The sequence below is a fragment of the Protopterus annectens genome, chromosome 11.part0 (genome assembly GCF_019279795.1).
Source record: "Protopterus annectens isolate FY-2018-M chromosome 11.part0, PAN1.0, whole genome shotgun sequence".
NCBI lineage: Eukaryota > Metazoa > Chordata > Ceratodontiformes > Protopteridae > Protopterus > Protopterus annectens.
The window spans coordinates 225,320,896-225,345,895 of NC_056745.1; the positions used below are offsets into that span (position 1 = coordinate 225,320,896).

Consider the following 25,000-nt stretch of genomic DNA (forward strand, 5'->3'; position numbering starts at 1 on the left):
GAGCTGTGATGTGAGACTAAACCATTCCATTCCATCTGCATCACGATTGTTGAGATATTTATAGAGAAATTAAAATGATTTCAGTACAAATAAATAGTACACATACAATATTTAGTATCTCTTTATTTGCACTAGACAGAGGTCAAATATCAATATTGCTGTGTTTGCCATTGTGTAAACTTTATGATGAATTTGTCTAGTAACTTGTATATAACATGGTCTTGGAATTATTAATCAAATATGAGCAATATCTGATACCCAGAGGCTTCAGAAGGATGCAACTGCAGAAATGCCCGGAGACATCATTAGGCTAGAATGAGTCAATGATCATTAAATATATATTGTCAGTTGTATACAGTGATCTTTCTTGGTGTTGGTTTTATCATGTGATCTTTAATTAGGGCTCCTTTATTGCTGTCATGTGTCATGCCTCTTATACTCTAAACAATTATTGTTTTATGTTTTAAAAACCAAAAACTATGTTGACAAATAGAACCATATAAATACAACATGAATTGGCAATGGACCAATTAAATATTAGTCAATTCAAGATCATAAACAAGAAGAAGACATTGCCATAAATTGTTAAAACCTTAGGGATGACATGACAGAAACAGAAAACAAACACATCGACACACTTAACTGCTTTAGTCTATGAGAAAGATGAGTATTTTGTACTTTGTCATTCTGAGCATTAGACCAATGCTTCAGGTTATAACTCAGCACATGGAAGAAGTCTTTCCATTTGCTTGGAATTATCTTCCAGTGTTAAAATATCAAAGGCATCATATTAGTAAGAGTTATGTTATAAATAAAAAAAGAATCCGCATTAACCAAAAGGCAGCATTCTTTGGTTCTGTTAGGGTAACATTAATAATACTACTGATACTATGAATCAATAGATGTCACAAAGGTTGGATTACCTCGCAAGACCATACCATGTACAAATAGTCCACATCTAATGAAGGAAATCTAGCTTGATGTAACTAGGTGGGGGTCCATTTTCAGCAACAGAGCAATTTAAGAAAGGCAAAAGATGACGCAGTAGGCAGGCATGGATCATCTTGTGATTTACTAAAGTAGGGTTTCCACTGCTCCTCTGTAATCTCTTGTGTGCACCAAATCCCCAAATTTATATTTAACACTCATTAAAAAACCTCAGTGGTGCGGCTAGCTACATGATCATACCAAAAATTGAGTTTTCACTTTGCCTTTGCAAAGACTGAACTAGAGAGTTCTGCCAGACAAAGCAGTGGTGAGAGCCAAGAATATGAAATAATATCACTGTCAAAGGTCCAGTTGCATCCTTAATTTATAAATTTGATCACTAATGAATACTTACTTGTTTCAGCTCTGGGATTAGTAAATCATTTACAAACACAATACTTCCAGATGCCCAGTCTGCCTGCCACACTTCACTGTAATTGATAGTGATAAGGTTAAAATTCCATAAGTAGAGTAAAGAGTGATTTACTGATGTTGCAATGGATTTGACCACTTTTGGGTTATTTACCAACAGTCCATCCCACCTGGGTCCCATACCTTATGCGATGGATGTTGACTTGGGATAGACTTAAGATAGATATGTAAAAGAGGTTTGATGGTAACCCACATGGGAGAAGGCGGCAACCTGCCTTTATACTAGTATGATCCCAGTACTGTCACCCTGTATGCTTTAAAATTTGGAAGCCCAGTTCCACCCAATTTCTTAGGCCTCATTAGATACCTGTGACTAATCTGAGGTGATTTACCTGACCATAGAAACTTACTAATGGCAATTTAACAATTGCTAAGAAAAGTAGAGAACGGGACAAGAGGCAAATGCTGCAAGACAAACAACACTTTAGGAAAAATCTACATTTAACTGATTTAGAACATGAGAAGGTTATGGCCCTTTGCTCATGCAACTCACCTTGCTGTTGTAACATTTGATGTATGGTTTGGAGCTGATGATTGTCACTGACTTAATATGTTGGATATGCACAACTGCTCATTCCATAATGTCTGTTAAAGCTTTTGTTGAAGCTTGGATGACCCATAATTCTTCCACTCCTTTGGGGGGCCTCAGCAGCCATGTTGATTAACTTCAAGCTGCAATCAGTGGCCATGAACCTTGGCAGAATACTATACAGTGGATCCCCAAGACTGCTCTGCTCATTGCACTGCAGAAAGTTTTCCAAATCCCTTAGAGAAACATGTGAAGGATGGGAGGTTAGTATAATAGCTAAGGTGTTTACCTTACAGAAGCAAGGTACAGGGTTTGATTCTTATACGGGCTAAATGGCTAGGCTTAAACTAGCCCACAAGGGAAATTCGCCTAGTACTAATCTATGAACCTATGAACTAATTGTGACACAATTCCCGAATTTGTTGTTAAAACTACCTTGAGGGAGAGAGGAGCTCACAAAAAACAGTGCCACTCAATGCTCATACCCCTTTGTGCCTCAAAAAAGGAGACTTTTCTCAAGTTCCATGCTGCCACAGTGCCCTGACAGCTACATAGTGGAAATACTATAACATAGAGGTGATATGATACTTTTTTTTGCTCCAGCATAGGTTTTAGAATACAGTTACACGAACTCTTTGTTTTGGACTAACTAGAGCTTTTCATCAGGACTTAATAAATAACTGATATTAGAGGCAATACTTTAATAACTACTTGTGATTTTTTTAGTAGATAAAAGCCATGCTATAAAATACTGTTGTGAGAGAAAAAACTCAATATGCAGCTCTTAAAAGTATGACCTGAACACCTCAGAAACAGACCTAGTATATAGGTGTGAGTGTGTGTTTGCGTGTATATGTGCGCACGCGTGTGAGTGCGTGTGCATATGTATGTGTGTGTGCATGTGTGCATGTGCGTATGTATGCACGTGTACGAGTGTGCGTGTGTGAGAGTGCGTGCATGTGTGTGTGTGAGTGAGAGCATGCGCGTGCGTGTGTGCGAGTGTGTGTGTGTGTGTGTGTGGGTGGGTGTGGGTGTGCGTGTGTGCATAGCTCTCAACCTTCCATCTCCAAAATGAGGAACACTAGCCCTCATAATGTGGAACAAATGGGCAAAATGTGGAACACATACTAATGGCTTACTAACAACTTCAACTAGGAAGGTCACAGGATGGTTAAAATATGCTGGTTTTATTTCTGAAGAAGATCCTTTAATGAATTAATATGATTCATATCTATTTACAATGGATTTCACTTAAAAAAATAAAAAATCCTAACACTGAATTTGTGACAGTCTTTCAATGTGGAACTTTGAGGAAGGTGAACTTTTTAAGACCCCAAATGAGGTACATTCCTCGTAATGTGGTACACCTGAGAGGTATGCGTGTGTGTGTGTGTGTGTGTGTGTGTGTGTGTGTGTGTGTGTGTGTGTGTGTGTGTGTGTGTGTGTGTGTGTGTGCACGTGCATTTGTGCTTACCTGTGTGTGTATGCACGAGTGTGTGCGTGCGTGCATGTGTGTGCATGCGCTCATGTGTGTGTTTGCACATTCATTTGTCCTTACCTGTGTGTGTGTGTGTGTGTGTGTGTGTGTGTGTGTGTGTGTGTGTGTGTGTGTGTGTGTGTGTGTGTGTGTGTGTGTGTGTGTGTGTGTGCGTGCACATGATGCAACAGAAGAACTGTTTTGGAGAGAAGACAATCGTTATAAGTTGAAGTCATCGATTATGACACCTAATAGGAAAATAAATCACAATAATGCATACATACATGATGAAACATTAGTTAACTCCAAAAAAGGAAAACAAAAAGGGCATTATTTTTAGTGAATCTGTCATAATGTTATGGAAAAAAACTTAAGAACTGACAAAAGAATAATATGTTAACTTAGAATGTGTGGCTGCTTGGATGCCTCTAAATTGGCAGTGTGGTTGTCTGATTAAATATTTGAGCACATAGAGTGTTACAAGGGACTTTCTTGTAGCAAACAAGGTTGAACAAAAGAAAGAAAGAAAGTGAGTAGCTGCCCAGGATCGGAGCCATAACTAAGATGGACAAGGGATGTGGCTGTCCTGGCTGTAAGCTGTTTAAGTGTATGACCAGCAGGTGATAATGGAGTGTGAGTGCAGTGCCAGCATTCATTTACGAAATGCCAAGGATATCGTGGCTTCCTAAATGAATGCTGATATTAAATTCATGATTAGACTTAGAAGCTCCGTGTGTCAGTAATTGTAGCAAGGTGCTTTCTAGAGGTGCAGCATGCTTTGGAAGGCCACGTTTAGATCAAGGAGAGTACCAGTCTAGGAAACTTCCCAGGGTGCCACATGATCTAGCTATGGCTCTGCCTGGTATCCCAGTTCCAGGCTTCGCATGCATTAATGTTTTGTCAGCAAGTTGTAGCTGGTCCTTTTGAAGAGTAGCAGCACTGAACATGCAGCTTTGTTATAATTTTAAAATATGCTGAATATTTAGTTTTCGTGATTATCAAGCTTACGGTTACTAATATTCAAATTAAAATGCCAGTCTTATATACACCAGCCTGCTGCTATTGAGGAATAAAGCCCTGAGTACTGTCCTGGTGACGTGGTTTTATTAGCAACCTGGGTGACTGATGGTGCTAGCAGAGAGGGTGGGCAGTGCCAAACTTTGTGGGAAGGAGGCTGGTCACAACATGCTATGCCTGCTTCTCTAACATCAAGGGATGGCAGTCTCAGGACACAGAAGTAGTAGCACGTGTAGGGAGGGGTATTCTCCGAGGCTGCTCATTCTGGTGATGGTAGCTACTGTCTTGCATGTGAAGGAACACAAAAAACTAGGTGTCCCTGTGGTGATGCAGATGTGCACTTACTTCAAATTATTTCATTGCCAGGATGCATCTGAGAGCAAAAGCACCCCTGATGTTTGCTTGGATGACAGCTCCCTTCCCTATTTGCTGGAGCTTACATTGATCCTTACTGCTAGGGAATGAAGGTGCCTCTGTACCATTAAGGAGGTGCAGTGATCAGCGGGCAGTAGGGAGAAATAAATAGAAAAAAACTTAACCTTTTATGATCTTAACCACTCTATTTGCATAAATAAACACAGGTGCCAAACTGGACAGTACCCAGCCAGTTTTTCAGTTGCTATTACTTTGCTGAGATAGTGACCATTAAATCATCATAAATTAGTGCATTTTCAGTACAACACGCACACAGATGCATGCACACTCTTCAGAAATAATATAATATATTTCTAAGAAATCTGCTCCTCCCCTGACAAATTATCTATAAATGTTCATGTATAGCATTGTGGATTTGCTTCCTGCTGTCAAATCTCAACCTCACAGAACTTATTATATCAAACGCTATTTGTCAAAGCAGCACCTCAAAGAAATGTAAAATTGGCAATATTATGATTATGCAAAATAAGAATGAAATTGAAAGCTGGTGCTTTTGCAAAGAGATTACCCCCCCCCCAGTACCCACATATGTTACCGTTATTTTCTAGCTGTAGTGATACCTTTGAGTTACAGCATTTTTTGGAGACCAACTATAGAAGTATCATTTCCAAGTCTGTTATTATTTTTTACACAGTGGTCATTTCAGTTTTCTTATGATGTCAGTGAAAGCTGTTTGGTAATGTGACTTCTGTAAAGTTGTGGTTAAGCAGAATGAAGTGAAATTTTGACATTTTTAACCATTTGATACATTACTATAGTTCTTTTACTTGTTACAAGTTTGTCTGTCTGTAGAGCCATGACATACATCATTTTTCCAGCACTTAGTAAGTTATAGTTCTTGTGTTAAGTACATGTGGTAAACCAGGTGTAAACCTCTCTTTTAGAGTAGCATAATCAAATTCTGTAGGCTCATAGAATTTGTGAAAATAAAAAAGTACAGTTGTGTAAGTAAACTTAACATAGGAGTAGCTGTTTGAATGATCACTGCTGCAGTAGTCCTAGCTATATCCGACTTCAGACCAGTGACAAGTCGAGTACCACAGGGTTCAGTCCTGGGTCCTCTCCTGTTTGGTATCTACTTTTCTGAAGAACAGGCTAACACAGAAGGACTTTGGCTAATGAAGTTCGCAGATGACTGCAAACTAGGAGCCGTAATTGACACTCCTAACAATGTGGACATGCTACAAAAGGGCCTCACTGAGACAGATGCCTGGTGTCAAAGCCATGGGCTCAAGCTCAATGCCAAAAAGTGCATTGTCAACCCCTTTGGTAAAAACTCTGTACCCATGAACTACCACATAGGCGGCAGTCTACTTAACACCAAAAGTGTGATAATTGTTAATCGCTATGTAATCCAATGTAACTACTGTCTGTTTATTTTAACTGTGGAGCTTTTCTCCCCGGACCTCTGCTGAAAATGGACCTATGTCCAGTCGGACACTCCCGCTCAACAAATGTAAATTAAATAAATAAATAAATAAATAAAAGAGACCTTGGGACACAGGTGGACAGTAGTCTCTCCTTTGATAATCACATCACCACAGTGGTCAGGAAATCCTTCCACGTGGCACACCTCATCACAAAAGGTTTCTCATCCAGAAAAAAAAGTGGTTATTGTTCCCCTCTACTCATCACTCATTAGACCCATCATAGAGTACAATGCCCTTTTTGATATGTACCTCACAAGACATCTACAACAACTGGAAAGGCTGCAGAAATACCTCACAAAGAGGATTACCAGCCTCAAACAAATAACCTGTGTAGACTGTCTCAAAAAACTCCAGCTTTACTCCGTTGCATATCACCTACTCAGAGGTGATCTCTGCCTAACATACAAAGCTATAACAAACCTAGAGCTGTTGGACATGCTCCACTTAAAGAAATCCCAATCCCAACGAGCTACACGTTCTAGGGACCTAAACCTTGTCACCACAATAAACAGAACATGCTGGAGGGATAGATTCCTGTCCCAGAGACTTCCCAAACTCAGGAACAAACTACCTGTCTATATCAAACAAAGCTCCTCATTAGCACTATTCAAGAAGAATCTTGATGACTGGATCAGAAATAGGTAATTCACTCCGGGGATCACCTCTGTGGCTCTGCTCGACAGGAGCACAGGAAAATAATTTTCTTGGGTGGCGAAAGCCAGGGTACCTTTTTGGCTAGGCTTATATAGGCCCTAGGGCCAATAGCCTAGCACCTACTTATGAACCTAAAAGATATAACAGCCATCTAGCTTCCAAAGCTTTAGGACACCTTCCACATACCCACACTACCCAGACCTGTCTGAAAAGACAGGTTTGGGCACAAAGCCCTTGGGAGCTTATATACCAACAAAGAGAAGGAGGCTGAGCCCTCATAGGCCAGTGCTAGGAATAACAAAAAAAAAATGTGCACATTGTGACATAAAAAACACAACAAAAACAATGGAGATGGAGGAGGGAGTGGCTACTGAATCAATGAGCATTCAAACATTTACTGTTATGGTACGTTTAATTACACAACTGTACCATACTCATCGTACTGATCACCGCTGCAGTAGCCTTAACTATATGGATACATTCCACTAGTTTACCACTTCAGAAAGTTGAAGGAGAAGAGTCCAGACCCCTGGACAATGGTTCTAGCAAAGCTTGATTCAGACATAGAGAAGGAATCAAGTTATAGTCCTTTGTAAAAAGTATGTGCAAAGGACCAAGTTGCAGCTTCTAGAATACTTTTAGAATCCAACCTTTTCCAAAAATCCTAGATGAAGCCAAGGCCTTGTAAGAGTTTGCCTTGACCCTGCCTGGAATAGATTTGTTGTGGTGAGTGTAACAAAAGGTAATAGCCTTAGATAACTGTTTAGAAATAGTCTGTTTTGACACAGGTTGTCCCTTCTTCTTGCCTTCACAAGAAATGGACAGTTGATTGAAGAATCTGAAAAATGTAGTTAAATCAAGACGGTACTTGAGTTGTCTGTGGACATCCAAAGTATGGAGTATCCTTTCTCCCTCATTTTCAGGTTCAGGAAAGAAAATGGGGAGATGGATAGCATGGCTTAAGGTAACCTTGGATACCACTTTAGGCATAAAAGGATTAGTTCTCAAAGAAACCCTGTCTCTGTGGAAAATGAGATAAGGTTGACTCACCATAAGAGCTTGCAACTCAGATATAATTCTTGCAGAGGTCAGAGCAATCAGTAAAACTGTTTTCCATGTTCAGAACCTCAACTCAGCCAGGTTAGCTGGTTCAAATGGAGCAAGTGTTAGCTTCTCCGACACAAAATTAAGATCCCAAGATGGAACCACTGGTTTTCTTGGACATGTCATGCAAAAGCACTTTCAAAAACATTTTGATATGAGAATGCATTGAAAGAGGAGGATCCGTGAACAGACATGCTGAAATTACTGATAAATGAACCCTGCTGGAGGAGCAAGAAAGGCCATAGGATAGTAACTCACACAAATATTGTAAAATCAGAGAACAACTAGCTCTGAATGTGTGCAGGTTATGTTGTTGGCACCAACTCGAAAACTGTTGCCATTTACTAGTATGTCATTTTCTAGTAGCAACTTTCTTGCCTCCATTAATACTGGCTGTACATCCTGAGTAAACAGGTGCCCAAAGGGAATTAAGACCCTATCATCCAGGCAGTCAACTGAAGTTGATTGGGTTTGGGGTGTATCAAACATCCCTTACTTGAGTGAGTAAATCCATTCTGTGAGGAAGATTGTGGTAATTATCCCTGGCCATTTCCAAGAGAAGGGAGAACCACAGTTGTCTGGGCTAGAAGGGAGTCACCATAATGTTCTTGGTGGATTCCTTCGGAATCTTCAGGAATACCCTGAATATAAGTGAAAAACAAAAAGTGAGTGGGAACATTAGTACGTATTTAACAGCCCTTACACAAACAATATACGTCTGTATGTAAGGTTTTTGGACAATATATTTGTTTTGTGGGAGGGGGGCAAGGAGAGTGTTGACTCTTTTATGCAACATTTAAATGGTTGTACTACTTTTTTCAAATTTACCTATACATGGGACAAGGAAAGCATAAATTACTTGGACACCACTATTTTTCAGACTAAGGAAAGTTTTAAGTCTAGAATATACAGACAAACAAACCTCCCAACTGTCCCGAATTACTCGATTTTTACCGAGTTTTGGGGTCCAAATAATGGGGTGCCACGATTCCCGAGTGGCACCCCTTCATTTCCGATTTTATTTCTTTATTTTTTTGCACTTTTTCATTTTTCGCGCTTTAGCTGACGTCATCGCATACGCGATGACGTCAGCTCATCAGGGCTACCACCAGCCTGTCAGAAATGAGCTCGCGACGCATGTATTTCCGGGTTTCCAGATGTGGTTCAAATGCTTTGTGAGCGGGAACAGATTTAGAACTCTCGCGCTAGTCGCTTTGCAAGGATTTATGTTATTTAGAAGCTCTGGCTGTATTTAGAAGGCTCGTTCCTCTTGGCTGTTTCAGGTCTGGTCAAATGGAAAGGATTTATCTGAACGGAAAGAAGTAAGTTGAATGTAGTAGTAGGGTGTGTGTGTTTGTTTGGGTGGTGTGTGCCTTTTCATTTTGTTGAAGGTGCCTGTGTTATTTAGTTGTGCAGTTCAGCAGGGTGTTCAGGTGAGCAGCTGTACAATGAACTTAACTGGGTGATTTAGAAGTCTCGCCTGTCGCTTCGCAAGGATTTATTTTATTTAGAAGCTCTGGCTGTATTTAGAAGGCTCGTTCCTCCTGGCTGTTTCAGGTGTGGTCAAATGGAAAGGATAAGTTGAATGTAGTAGTAGGGTGTGTGAGTGTGTGTGTGTGTGTGTGTGTGTGTGTGTGTGTGTGTGTGTGTGTGTGTGTGTGTGTGTGTGTGTGTGTGTGTGTGTGTGTGAGGGTGGTGTGTGCCTTTTCATTTTGTTGAAGGTGCCTGTGTTATTTAGTTGTGCAGTACAGCAGGGTGTTCAGGTGAGCAGTTGTACAATGAACTTAAATGGGTGATTTTCAGTCATGTAAATTCTATTTCATGTGATGAAGTTTACAAACTACTTAACTGGGTGATTCTCAGTAGTGCACATTCTATTTCATGTGTTCCGGGGCTATGCATTTTGTACATGAATATGAAGTGTATTAAACTGGAGAGGTGTAAGTCACCCTATCTAAGATTGTACTTCAGAGCAGCATGACTACAAATTACACTCAGGCTTAAAATCACTTTCTCCATCCCCATTTCTATATGTCCCTGCCTTATGGCACCATTGGCTATACCCAGTTGACCTATTCATTTGATGGGGCATGGAATGGACATCCCTGGCCTAAGCAAAAGCCCTATAGTCCAACAAGTGTGCTGTATTATACAAGGAATATAATTTAAAGTCAGGAAGGTGTATGAAAGAAAACATGCATGTTTCTTGTTTTGTGTGCAAGGGGCCAGTGATTTGAAAACAGTATTCACCACTGACCAAATGCATTTTCTTTGAATTTGGTGTGGGTTTCAATGCTGTTTCAATGAATGTGAGTTTCAAGGGCAAAGATGTTTTAATGCCAAGTCTATTTTCGTTGTGAGACAGTGTTGTTTTATTTAGCAGATGTCTATTGTTTATGCATTGGGCTGTAAAATGTAAAAATAAAATAAATAATCACTGTATTAGTAAAGCAGTATGCACACATTAGAGTTTATGGAAAATGGGGCGAAATAGCCAGATAATGGGACATTGGAATGGCTGCAGGACTCTGGTGCCATATTTTGGTTGTCTGTTCTTCAGTTTGCGTTTGAAAGTTGGTGTCCCACAATTCCATTAGAGTGGGTGGGGTTACGTAATTGTGTATGCAAATTAGATGTTAATCAGTGTACAGATTTGTACCTATTTTTCATGGGCTTTGTCCAGATTTTTGATGTTTCCAGGTTGAGAGGTATGCAGACAAAATACATGGTGTAATAGTTATTTACATTACACCAGTAATCATCCCATGTTTCAGAAAAAAAGTTTGATTAAAGGACAAGCAGTGCGAATTGCTAGAATGACCTCAGGTAGGAAGGACCTTGAAGAAGAATTTAAAAACCTTAGAAGAATGTTTTTGGAGAGGGGATATCCTGCGGACATTGTCCAAGGTGTCCTTGAGGAAGTATATAGAGGGTGGGGCACCAGATATAAGGCCCTTTTGGGAAAGCCTTTAGACAAACTCAATAAACATGGGAAGAACAATAAATATCAAAGATCATGTGTAACTGAATTTAATAGTTTTACATGACCTTTTATGAATATCATAAAGGCAAATTGGAGTATGCTTAAAGTGAACAAAGAACTACATGAGGTGGTGGGACATGAGCCTATATTTTCTTTCAGGACCGGAAAGAATTTCAAAAGTGAAGTTGAACAATTGGATGTGCCCAATTTTCATATTAAAAAGTCCACTAGCTCATGTGGAAATTGTAAGCAGTGTCCATACATTATTAAGGAAGAAAGTATATGCCTACTAAATGGATTGAATAGTAAAATATGGTTCTGTAAAGGCAATTGTAATACAAAAATGTTAGTGTATTTGTCCATATGTGGAGGATGCCCTGCATTTTATGTAGGGAAAACAGAGAGGGCTTTTAAGGATAGGATGTACGAACACCTCCGCGATATAAAGTCCAAGAAAGAGACCAGTGCACTATACAAACACTCAGTGAATTGTACTTTTTTAATGGTTTTAAATTTGGGATAATAGATGTTGTTAAAGTAAACCCGAGGGGAGGAGATATGAAAAATATATTATTAAATAAAGAATTGAAGTGGCAACTTAGGTTAGTGTCTAACATACATCCTGGTTTAAATGAGTATATCACTATTAAACCTGTATTAATGCTTAGAGCTTCACAAATTTAACACCACCATTATTTATATATTATACAATATTAGGTGGGTCTTGGTAATGTGTAACAACATTTTTATGGGTATGTTTTTTAAGTCTGTTTTTATTCATCATTTCTTCACTAGTAATTAAATTGTTATACTGTCTTTAAATGTTAATTAGAGGTAATTAAGCATGATATAAATAGGATGAAATGTTAAATGGGGGCATCTAATGAAGTGTTGTACACAAGACGAAAGCGCTAATCTTGCCTGTTATTAAAGAAGTTTATTACTTACTGAGGGACTGGACCTTCTCTTTTATGTGGTGAAGCTGAATACTGTTTTCAGGTGAAGTGGGGGAGCTGCTTCCCCTCCCTATGGCTTTTGCATCTCACTCAAACACAGTATTCAAGCTCAAGCATGAGTGTATGGCCATACGAACTACCAGACACTTGGGTCCCTGGTTTCAAGGTAATGTAATTTGAGCAGCTGGGGCTTGAGCAGCTGTAGAGGTCATTAAATAAATGGCTCCTTATTGTAATTCACAGACTCCTTAGCTGAAGTCCTGGAATAATGGAAAATATAGGAAAATGGTAAACAACAAACCCAGCTGTTCTCTTTTAAAGTTGTTTTTTGCAAGGGGTAAGACTCCCTGTATCCTCAATGTGGATGGTAAGGTCCCCAGTCCACCTAAATCTATGTATAAAAACTCCAAGTTTGCCATACATCACAGAAAAGCAATTTCAGACTTAATAAATGTAAGCCAGTATTTTCACTCATTCAGTCTTGTTATTCTGAGACTTACACTAATGAGCTTTGAAATATCAAAAGGTTATCAAAATGAATACCTAAATTACAGACAATGACTATTCATATCGATAAAATCTTAATAAGAAATGTATCCCGCTCCATGTTTCCAGGTCTGCATGAGCTATACATTTATGTCACGGGACATAAAGATGGCAGATAAATAGCAATTGTCTGGACTCCAACAATTTTTAAATTAGAAAGTATTTATGTTTTATTCTGTGAATAAAGTCTGCGATACCACTCACCTGTGTTTTGTTTGCTGTGCAGTAGGTCTTACTGAAGGTACAGTTCTTCACTGAAATACACAAAACAGTATTTATGAATGTTACAAATTACAAATAGAGATATTCACACAGTTCACAAAGTATAACACTAGTGTAAATGACTCGTGCTTACAGAAAATATACTGAATATGGTCTTTTTATTTGAAAATTAAATATATACATAAGAAAAACAGCAACATATAGATTTTTACAAGGATTCTGACAAACCTCATTGGAATGCTAATTTCTGGTAAAGTTCTGCCTAATATTTTATCTCAGCTTCTGTTAAATGGTCATTTATTTGGTCAGTTAGCATATGTTTTAACTTTCAACATTCATATAAGCAAACCAACCTTAACATGCAGTTTCATCATGAATAATAGGATCCTAGATAGTTTCATTTGCTACAGCCCCATAAAAACTTATATTTATTGACAATTGACATGTGCTTGCTTTATGTTCCTGTACTGAGGACTTTAAGATATCTTTTTTCCTGCAATGTGCATTTTTAACATCACATCACATATTTTAGGAATCCCACTCTACTTTTAAGACATTTCTTATTGCACATTAATCCCTAAATAATTTTCCCAGCACAGTTCTATAAGAAAATGACCCCGAAACAAAATATTGCTATTCTAAGATCAGTATATTTGATGTAAACAGCAAGTTATCTCAGGTGAAATGGTTCTGACCTAACAACATTTGGACATGCATCATCTTATATTTGGTTGTAGCAGTAGGTAAATAATTCAACAAACTAATATTTCGTCAGCTGCCTTAGGATACAAATACAGATTACGTACAGAGGAAATTATTGTTGTTAGCTTCAATCAAGTTCAGTATCTGTGGAAATGAAATACTACTTACACTGTGGTATATTATGTACAAAATCAAAGCAAAATGTCCAGCATCTTTAAAAGCATTATAAAACTAGACAACAAAACTCACGAGGCTTTAGCAGAAACAAAACAAACAAAAAAAAAACACATATGTATGGTAAATACTGTATAAATGAATCAATAGAAATAACTTAATAAAAAGTGAACATTTTGCACATACTAACACGTTATCCAATGGGCTTTCTTTGATATTTCGGCACAGTACTACTGCTTGTTGAGTGATAAGTGGCCATACAGCTTAGCTGTATTGGCTAAGTATTGCATGCAGTTGAAAGGCAACCTATCAAATGGTATCAAGCAAAGACAGAAAAGTGGAACAGCACAAAAACAGTAGGAGAACCTCCAAAGATGCATCACATGGTACTTTAATTTTAGCAAGGTTTTGGTGAGTTAATGTGCATGTAGGTTCTACCGCTTCATCTTCCGTATTGCATTCTACAGGCAGCCATCCAGTGTGGCAGATGGTTTGCACATGCTCGTCTACTCCGCCAAGCTCATGCCATGGTGAAATTAGCCTCTACAGGTAAACAGGTGAGCAGTGTACTTACCTTGATTACCATATCTCACATCTTATGACTTGCCACCTGGATAGTAATGTGCTATACGTTGTCGAAGCATGTGTGGATGTAACAATGAAAGATGAATGTGAGGTTATGATCATTCTCCTAGCACTGGTATGAATTTTTGTCTGAAATATCAACATGGACAAAACACATACACTCCAGATTTGTACACACAGGTAGCTCCATTTGATTATCCATAGAGAACAATTAGTCTGGTATTATTTAGATGACTGGATAAGTGTACCTGCTCAAGGATGACAAACATATTATAACTTACATGTAATATCTACCCCAATAACAACATTCTTGATACTGGATCTGTCCATTGTTGCATATGATGTCACCAACTTTGGCAATGTACCATAATGTATATTTGTCTGTAACAGGCAGATCTGACCAGCTTTCCTACAGGATAAGGGAAAGTCAGTACATACAGCTTACCTTGACTTAGCCAAGGCCTTTGACACAATACCCCACTCAGGCATCATCGAAAAGCTAACACAAGTTGGTGTAAATCCCTATCTCATCAGGTGGGTGGCCAACTGGCTCACTGACAGGACCCTCAAACTCTCTGATACCAGACTTGTCACTAGTGGAGTTCCCAAGGGATCTGTCCTGGGATCCCTGCTGTTTGGCATCTATTTCTCAGAGGTCCAGGCAAAGACAAAAGACCTGTGGCTGACCAAGTTTGCAGAGGACTGTAAGTTGGGTGCTGTCATTGACTCCCCAAATGAAGTTAACATACTTCAAGAGGGTCTCATAGAAACTAATGACTGGTACCAAAGTCATAGCCTCAAGCTAAATGCAAAGAAATGTATCATCATACCATTCAGCAAAAACACGACCCCCATTAGTGGCAACCCCCTAAGCACACAACCTGTGGTGAGAGACTTGGGCACTCAGGTTGATAACCTCACATTTGACCATCATGTAACGGCAGTGGTCAGAAAAGCCTTTTACTTGGGTAATCTCATAAGTAAAGGGATTGCATCCAGAAAAAAGGAGGTCATTACCTCTCTATACTCCTCCCCCCTCATTAGACCAGTAATTGAGTATAACGCTCCATTTGGGATGTACCTCACCAAACATCTGCACCAACTGGAAAGGCCACTGAAATACCTCACAAAGAGAATCCATGGCCTCCAACACCTGCCCTATGCAGACAGGCTCAAACCACTATCACTCTACTCGGTATCATACAGATTGCTCAGGAATGATCTGTGTCTCGCCTACAAGGCAATCTCAGACCCTGCCCTACTGGAGATGTTCCATATCTGTAAGTCTAACTCCTGATGCACTACCTGCATAAAGGCCTCAAAAGGCCTGAATCTAATATGCAACATCAACAAAACCTGCTGGAGAGACAGCTTTGTCTCCGACAGACTGCCCTGTCTCTGGAATAGACTTCCCATACATGTCAAACAGAGCACCTCACTGACCCTCTTCAAGTGTAATCTTGATGAGTGGATGGGAGACCACAAATTTGTCCCAGGGGTTCCACCCGTGTCCTTCATTGACAGGGGGTGACAGGTGCTGACTGATGTTTCTTTTTGGGGATAAACTCTTGGCTAGGCCTGGAAGGGCCCCAAGGCCATTAGCCTAGTAACCTCCTATGATACTGTGAATGTGGTGTATTATGTGTCACATGCAGGTGGTAGACTGAATGGTATGTGTTTTGCCCCTTCATATATACATTTTGTCCCTGTCCATGGTCTGCTGGGTGAGTTCCTTTGCAGCCACTCCTTTGATACAGTGAAATACCTCTATGTTTGTGGTTCAGGCAGCCTCATAAGCTCAAATAACTCCTTGGGCACTTGGTGTGCGTACTGCAGGAGGAGACAGGAGTGTGGGGCCATAGCCTGCAGTCCTTTCCTGGGAGAAGGGGTGTAGTTTCATAGGTCACCCAGTTCATTGTTTGTTACAACCAGTTTTCAATGACCTGTGCTTCACTGTGTTCACACTGCAGGGAATGAAACCTATGGTGAGATGTGAAAACCTGTGCTTGCAGATGTAAATTGGTAACATGAAAGAACCAAATCTCAGATATGGCACTGAAATTAATTTTGATTATTTAACACCTTGTGTATATTTTCTACACAAACTTCTAAAATTACATGAACTCTAGTTTGTATTATTTATAGAGAATTATCATAATAAAATCTTAAATGATTTTAACAGTTTTTATATGAACCATATCAGGTTTATTTAGCAAACACCAGCAGTGGCCATGGATGCTGTTTTAGCACCTATGTTTGTAAAAGTAGTTCCAGCTAGTTGGGAAGATAATTATATAAAGGGAATTCTTTTAAGAATGCTTAATAGCTAGCTAAGTTATTATTGTATGGAAAGGTCTGTATTTTTATTTAGTTTACCATACAATCTGCTTTCCACATTTGGGGTGATTTATACTCCTATAACAGCATGGATCCCCTTACCCTTTCACCTCTAATATCAGGCACATTTTGATGCATTCCTGGATGTTTAACCCCCCCTGAGATGGAGTTGGCATCCCTTCCACACACTGGTGATCACAGATTTCTCATCTACCATGAGCAAACCTGGAAGTTGCTACTGTTGCTGGAAGGGGTGGTCTTTATCTGATTGTTTTTGGGTCTTACTCCCCCATTTGCTGATGTACCATGTCTGGAGATTGGGTTGACCATCAAAGTGATCCCTATAAGGACATGCCTGTGTTTGGCCCAGAAACAGCCACGTTTCTAATCAGCTCACTCACCCAGCCTAGTGATCTCTGAGAGCTGTGGCTCCAACAGGGCCCAGTGATAAAGAGATGCCCTTAGGCAGCACAATCCTCCCCTCCAATAAGCATGCCATCCTCCTTGTCACTCTGTCAGGTGCTTCAGCCACAGGCCATGCAGACCGTATTCAGGGTTTTATTCCTGTATGCAATCAGAGAGACATTGCATAATTTTATGAAATCAATCAAGCTAAAGAGTTCTTGCCATTTACATATAATATTCTTAAGGAAAGCATTTCTTATCTAGATGTGCATTTGCTTTTTGATACTAAGATAGGGTTATTCACTTCCAGGCTTTATAGAAAATCCACTTTTACAAATATCATCATCAGTGTTCGCCCCCTTGTTCCCACTTTTGTCTACATGGGATCAGGGAGACAAATCAGTGGTCAGCATCTCTCTTTTTTGACTGGCATGCCTGACCTTTCTAGATCGTTTCGTACACAGTCTGTCTGTCTTATGTCATCCTTGTTTACTCTTGCTTATTCCTAAATCGTCCGAATATTCTTCACCAAACAATTTCTGCTTTCCTGATCATGTACCTGAACCACAATAATCTGTTTTCTTTGACCGTCTCTGCAATTGATCTATTTTGGCTACTGCTCTGATACCATAATTTCATCATCTGTCCCACAATGTGGATCTTACCACCCATTGCAGGCACTTCCTCTCCATCAGCTCTAGCTTCCTCAACTGCTCTTCCTTCAATGCCTGGCCCCTTCGATTCTAACATTGATCTTCTCTTTCAGACTTCACTTTTCTTCAACTACCCCACCCAGATACTTGAAGCTGTTATCCTATTCCACTACTTCCATTCTATATGAGTTTTCAGCTTCTTCTAATTTCTCCATTTCTTGTCATGATATCTGTCTTATCTTGTCTGTAGTCAGTGTCATCCCATCAGCCTTCAGCTTTGCATTCACTCCAGTATCATTTTTCTAAAGTTTTTGTTCAGAGTATGTTGTAACACCACTTTGTCTGCATACAGCTGCTTTGCTGATGTGTCCCCTCCAACCTGCTTGGTAATGTAGTCCATCACCATTAAGAATAGTTGTAGTCTTAGAGCTGAACCCACTCTGACTGGAGACCGTTTTGTGAGTCCAAACACTGACTACTTGTGTCACTGCTTTTTTATAGCCAACACTAGTTTTACCAATGTTTCTGGGACTTTGTACCATCAAAGTACAGGCCAAATCAGCTTTCTTGCTACCTTGTCATCTGCTTTCTCCAAGTCTAGGAGTGCCCATTTGGAATCTTTTTCTCATCGCCAGTTTTTTCTCCTCTGTCTCTGCAAACATCAAGCTGGTTGTGCTGCATCCTGGCCTGAATTCAAAATTGTCATCTTCAATCTTACTCTCTAATATTCTATGTATTTTTTTTTTTATTTACTTTCTGCAGCACTTTTCATGCAATGCGACTGATGTTTGATACCTCTATACTACCCACAACTGTGAACGGTCACTTTATTCTTGTATACAGGCAATAATATACTTATTTTCATGTCGTCCTAAAATATGCCTTTGTCCCCATACTGCTATAATTACCCTCAGGAACAATTTCTCTCTTAACTCACCCAGCCTTTTGATCGTTATCTGCAGTGACTTCATCTGAGCCTGTCGCTTTCTCAGACTTCACTTTCCTTAGTGCTGCTCTTACTTCTTCTAGGGTAGGTTCTTTTTCCTCTTCCATCATAGACTGTGCATGGTGTAGTACATCTTCTGTGGGGTTTTCTTCATTAAGATGCTGTTGAAAGCACTCCTTCCTCTATTAGCATGGTAGGTTAGATTATACTGGGCCCTGAACTCACTTAGTACCAAACAATACCCATGTCCATTCTCATTTGTGGTGACACTAGTCAATATGACCCAATCACCAAGACTCAGTTTTTTGCACTGTCAAGTGGCTGTCTCTGGCATGACACGCAGTCTGTGATCCATGCTTTCCTACCTAAAGGATACAGCACAGCATGGTTGACGCCTAAAGTGCTTGGTCTACTCATGTCTTCCCCCAACAGACACCACTTAGAGTCTGTTCTGCTGTCTATAACTCCATTTACATTTGGGACATGACATTAATTGGTAATAAATGTCATTAAATATGGGTGAGAGTCTAGCTAGGATTGAGTAAGCCCAAAATGATAGTAGCTATGTATCTTACTGAAACAAGTGACCAAAGAATGAAGAAATATAACACTAAAGGCAGAACACCAGATATAATGAAATGTCTATTTGCTCAAACTAGAAAAGATCATTTGTTACAACATCAAACTGGCTCATCCTCCAATCTTTTTGGGCAGGTGTTTCCATTTCTCCAATGTGGAGTGACCTTGGAGCTAGTATAAGTAATTAGTATGGTGGGTGAGTGTGCAGAGGGGCTAGGAAAACACTGTTGCTTGTGTTGCTGGCTTCCAGAGGAGAAGCTGGTTCAATGTTTGAAAAGCAATCTTTTCCACTTTTTATGGTCTTTCAACCATATGATATAAATTCAGTAAAATGTACCACAGCAGTAACCAGAGCAGTGGCAAAAAGCATAAATGACCATTTTCTTTATGACAGGGATGAATAGTAAAAGTTGTGTTCACCGATGCCATTAACGAATTTTTGACTGCTGTGATGATACTGGTTGTTAGATCTGAACGAGTAAGTCTGGTTTTTGTATTTGCAATAAATGCATCGTTTAACATGAGCTGCACCTTTAACATGCAAAGTATTATATTAGGGCAACAGTCAGTACTTAAGCCTATTCCCATTTTGTCCAGCTCAGACATATTGGGTTTGTTTTGTTTTTATTTCATCGAATTTTCACAAATACTGTCAATTTATGCCGTGTGTGAACACTACAAAGAAGCATGAACTACATAAAAAGTCAGTTTTTCCCTGGAGGCAAACATTTAAGAATACAACTCAAGAGCACCTTACCATAGTTTTCAGATATTCAATTAATGTGAAATGATTCTGTACACTCAGGTTTTCACCTGGAACATGTTACAATACCTGCATAACGTAACAAAAGTGATTATAGTGCAGTGTAATCTTTCTTCATAACAGGATGAAAGGCCACCTGATGATTCCTAACCTTCATGTACGCCTTTAGTTTTAGTTTTCATTACTCTTATATGAGATTAATATTGTGTTTTGTGATGCTGGTTTGTGATACATGCTCTACAAAATAAAATATAGGCAATTGCTATATATTCCTGCTTAACATTAATATTTGAGGAGGTCACTGTGGAAAGTGTTACAGAACTAATCAGCCATGTATTAAGTAAGCAGTGGACAATACCCAAGTACTGAGCAAAAGACCAATAAGAAAAGAGAGGCACAGTCATACCTGGATATAAATCACCAGACTGCACTATGGCAGATGTGGTGCTACAGTAGCCCGCATGCTTGACGTGATGGATGTCACAACCAAGGCAAGTCAACGTGTGCTCATGGATTCTGCTATGAATCACCATTTTCCACAAATTCAATGATCCAAATACAGAAAAATAATGCCCAAAGCACAGAAGGATGAACATTTTAACTTTAAGTGCTTTTTCATGGGGGCAAGCCCCTTTGCACCCCCAGAACATATATATATATATATATATATATATATATATATATATATATATATATATACATACATATATATATACATATATATATATATATATGTATATATATATATATATATATATATATATATATATATACATATATATATATATACAATATATATATATATATATGTATATATATATATATATATATATATATATATATATATATATATATTTATATTTATATATATAAATATATATACCAACTCCATGTTTACACCAAGTTGAAAAAGGGAGGACCCTCGCAAAAGCCATGAGTTGTTGCTGGCACACACTTAGAAAGCACATGGACAATGATTTCCAATGGAGAACAGCTGTTGACGTTCTGAGTCTAGTTCTTTTTTTCATGCAGGCAACTGAATCTTGGGGAATGTCACCTTGACCACCTATAGAGAAGCCATGCTCATACATGCCCTGCAGTGAACTATAGCTGTGGCTATCACCACTTTTACAAATAGTTATTTGCATTTCAGTTCAATTTCGAACTCGGTAAAGGTATTTTGTAAAGTAAACTAAATTTTGGAATTTGGTAAAGGACAACCGTTGTGTTATTTTTTCTAAGCTGAATACATTTAATTGTTGTTTTAGTGTTGGACAAGATGAAATGAAATCAGTGTTTATGGAAAGGTGCTATACAGCTCAAAAATGTGTATATATTTCCAAACAATATTTGCAGTGACTGACAATGTCCCAAAAAAGTCTCAGGGGTGGTGTCAACTATGAAGCAATGCTGGAACAGAATTAAAATGAGACTCAGGGTTTAGTGTTTGAAACCACCCAGGGATTAACAAAACAGCAGGATTAAATGTGTTTTAAAGCTAAGACCTGTTAAGTAACATTTCATACAACTGCTTCTTTCTTAATGGTGAAATTTCAGTATTCAAGGATTTTAAGTAAATATTAGATACTGTTTTTACAAATTAACTTGTTTAATTCTTGATCAACTGACTTGGTTTTTAAATTACAAAAATTGTGTTTTATGCTATATAATCATTTGGAAAAAGTCTCTGTGAAACATGTTGTGTCAAAAGTGCTTAACAGGAAATTTTATTTTGGCTGGTTCTTATATACTGATCTTTCTTATATGAGCTCTGTACTCTTCTGCAGATTGAAGATTAATTATGGATTTTTTTTTTATCTTTTTATTCTTGTATCTGTTTTTACATAATGGATTTTGTTTTCATAGTGATATTTCCTGCACTTTTGCAATGTGTAATTAGTTTTCTTGCTCTTAAACAAATTCAAGCTTGTCAGTTTTCAAGTGATATTTTCTAGAATTTTGCTGAACATCACTGCACCGTTTATTCTTTGCTTATAGTTTTAGTCGAAGGTGATGCATTAGCATTCCACAACAATTTACAGAAAATTCCAGATTTTGCTAAGTATAATGTATGACAAAGTCGGTTTATTCATCTGGGGACGTACAGGAGGCTGAACCCGGGTCCTTTCCATTGGAGGGTTTGGGTACTTCCTCTGTCAAGAAAAATATTTTTCCTTGAGAAATCCGGCAACATTAGTGAACCAATAAAAATGAAGTATTTTGAACATACATATTTCTACAAATATGTACTCAGCTCAGATTGTGTCTTTAATTCATATGTAACCATTATGAAGCCACGGTGGTGCAGTGGTAGCGTTGTCGCCTCACAGCAAGAGGTTCTCCCATTCGATTCTCAGCTGGAGCGCCTTGTGTGTGGAGTCTGCATGTCCTCCCTGCGGTCGAGTAGCATTCGAAAGATATGCGTGAATGGGTGTGCCTTCCTTAAAGGTTGGGCGTCGAGCTGGCACCTCGGCACCATAAAAATCTACTGCCAATCATTAGCAGACCGGAGTTTTGCTGTGGTGACCCCTAACTGGGAAAAGCTGAAAGAAAAACAAACATCTAAACAACTTCATCTCCTGACAATAACAGTTAAACTTCTATTGCTAAACAGTAAACATCTGCATTGCAGATAACAAACATTTCTCAAAAGCTATTTCATTATGAGGATAGATCACACAGCATTATATCTTCATACTAGGAGTTCAGGTAAAATCATGTTTTACTGCTCAGTCTGCAGAATATTTGTCAGAAAGAGTCACATAGTGCCTCTTTTAGCCATGTCATCATTAAAGGTTTCAGTCTTTTTCAGTTATTCATGTCAAAGTCTGCTTGTGGGCACATTTATTTTCTTAGTACAATATAATGCTGTTTCACAGTGACAAAATGAAAACAGAGATTTCAAAAAGGAGTAATGCACAACTGCACACTGAAGTATGTAGAGCATCTACATCTCAGAAACATTGGTCAGAAAAGTCATGATTAACAGTTTTTATCTTTATATTATAAAACAGAAATGTTTCTACTCTGGAATGTTATTTTGAAAAAGGTGATAGAAATGGCTTCTTTTTATAAGGTCCGTCACTACCGCACACTTACCTGACCCGCTCCCTAACCCTAACTCACTTAACCCACCCCTATCCACACTTACCTTACTCGCACCCTAACGTCCGTCACTACCGCATACTTACACAGCCTTTTCCCATTTCGGCATCCTCGGCGTCGATGCTTTCATCCGTCGGGTCAGTCTTCTGCTTGTCGATCTTCTAGGTCCCGTCATGTCGGTCTTCTGCGCTGTCGATCTTCTGGGGCTCGCGATTTCCCTGTCGATGTTCCGGCGTGTCGTTGAAGTGAGGTAGAACCATATATATATATATATATATATATATATATATATATATAAGATTCACTTTGGAATCTCAAAATACTGAAATGTCGAATTTCAGTATCTTGAGACCAAACTGTCGAATCTGCAGTTGCACGAAACTGCAGAATATCGAACCCTGAAATGTGAAACCCGCGGTACTGATGGGACGTTAGGTAAGTGTTATTTTTTTAAGGGTTTTGGGGAGGGTTTGTGTGTTTGTGAATATGTTGGGGAGTTTTAGGTGTGTGTTAGGGTAGGTAGGTAGGTAAGAGTGGGAGTGTGTCAGTGTTGAAAGTGGGGATGTTTGTATGTATGTATGTGATGTGTGTTTGTGCAAGGGGGTGTAGAATGTGTGGCGGTGGGTTTTCTGTCTTTTAGTGTGTAGTGTGACCTTGTATATATATATATATATATATATATATATATATATATATATCTAGTGTATATAAGTAGCGGGGTGTGGGGGCGCAGACACCCACATGGGGGTGCAGGGGGGCTTGCCCCCTGATTATAGGAAGAGTAGGTGTATGTGTTTGTTCTGTTGTGTTCATGTGTGTTGTTTTGCTTTTTTGTAGTATTGGGAGGTAGGTGTATTTGTGTTTGTATATGTGGGGTAGAGTTTTGTTGACGTTTGCAGTTTTGAATTTTGCGGTTTTGGTCTTCGGGTTTGTGAGTTTTCGGCTTAATAGTCTCAAGATACTGAAATTCGATATTTCAGTATTTCGAAATTATAAAGTGAATCCATATATATATATATATATATATATATATATATATATATATATATATATATATATATATATATATACACACACATATATTTAAAGACAAGTGATAGTATTCAAAGTGCTAGCACTGTTTTTCTTGACACAAAACATCTGATATTATTTGAAATGAAATTAATGTATACATCACCAACATACCTGATAACTTGTAAGGATTATCCAAAAGAAATGAGGAATTATACACGACATCAACAGGTACTGCATGATTCATGGCTGAAAAAGCAACCTAAAAATAAAGAAATGATAAGAGCAATCACATATAGCCTAGAAACACTTTGATCTGTATTATATACATCTGCTCCTTTATAAAATTATCAGCCATCTTTATGCATACCAATGAGGGAAGATGTTGCAGTTTCACATGTGTACAAAAAATATAATTTGAAATGTATGTATTCACTAAGACTGTATAGACAGAGGACCACCATATAATATGCATGGGGGAACTGGACTTAAGAGCCTATGGAAAATGTACACTGGTGCTTCAAATAGTAGTCAATACCATACACAAATAAACTTTACACTGTATACCTAAAGATCAGAATTAAAATAATCCCATACTTTAGTCTAAGACAATTACAGCTTTCCATTGTAATCTTACAATGGTAATTGAAGCCTGTCTAATACCACTTTGCACAAAAAAGCACACATAGTTTTTTCCAAGATTCATTACATAACTTTACCATCAACCAGACCATTCTGGCTTATCAAAACATGATTACAGCTCTAACTGTTAAACACTAGCATAGTAGCAATATGTTGCACACCAGTTCTTTAAAGTACAAGCCACCAGTTGAATTTTCATTGCTCAGTACATATTCCCTTAAGCAATAAGCAGCTACCAGCCACAAGCATTTACAGCTGAACAATAAAATTTTTTACTTGAAATAAATGTAGTAAAGCAAAGCACTTTATACCATATCAACAACATA

At 38.6% G+C, this 25,000-nt stretch overlaps 1 protein-coding gene across 1 annotated transcript in view; it reads right to left on the minus strand.

Moving 5' to 3' along the window:
* Positions 1-25,000, minus strand: part of PLXNC1 (plexin C1) — a 735,616-nt gene that overhangs the window by 397,568 nt on the left and 313,048 nt on the right. The window contains exons 11-12 of the mRNA XM_044087647.1: positions 24,207-24,294; positions 12,755-12,804 (exon numbers count right to left, since the gene is read on the minus strand). Coding sequence (XP_043943582.1) covers positions 12,755-12,804; positions 24,207-24,294 — 138 coding nt within the window. The remainder of the gene's footprint in view (positions 1-12,754; positions 12,805-24,206; positions 24,295-25,000) is intronic.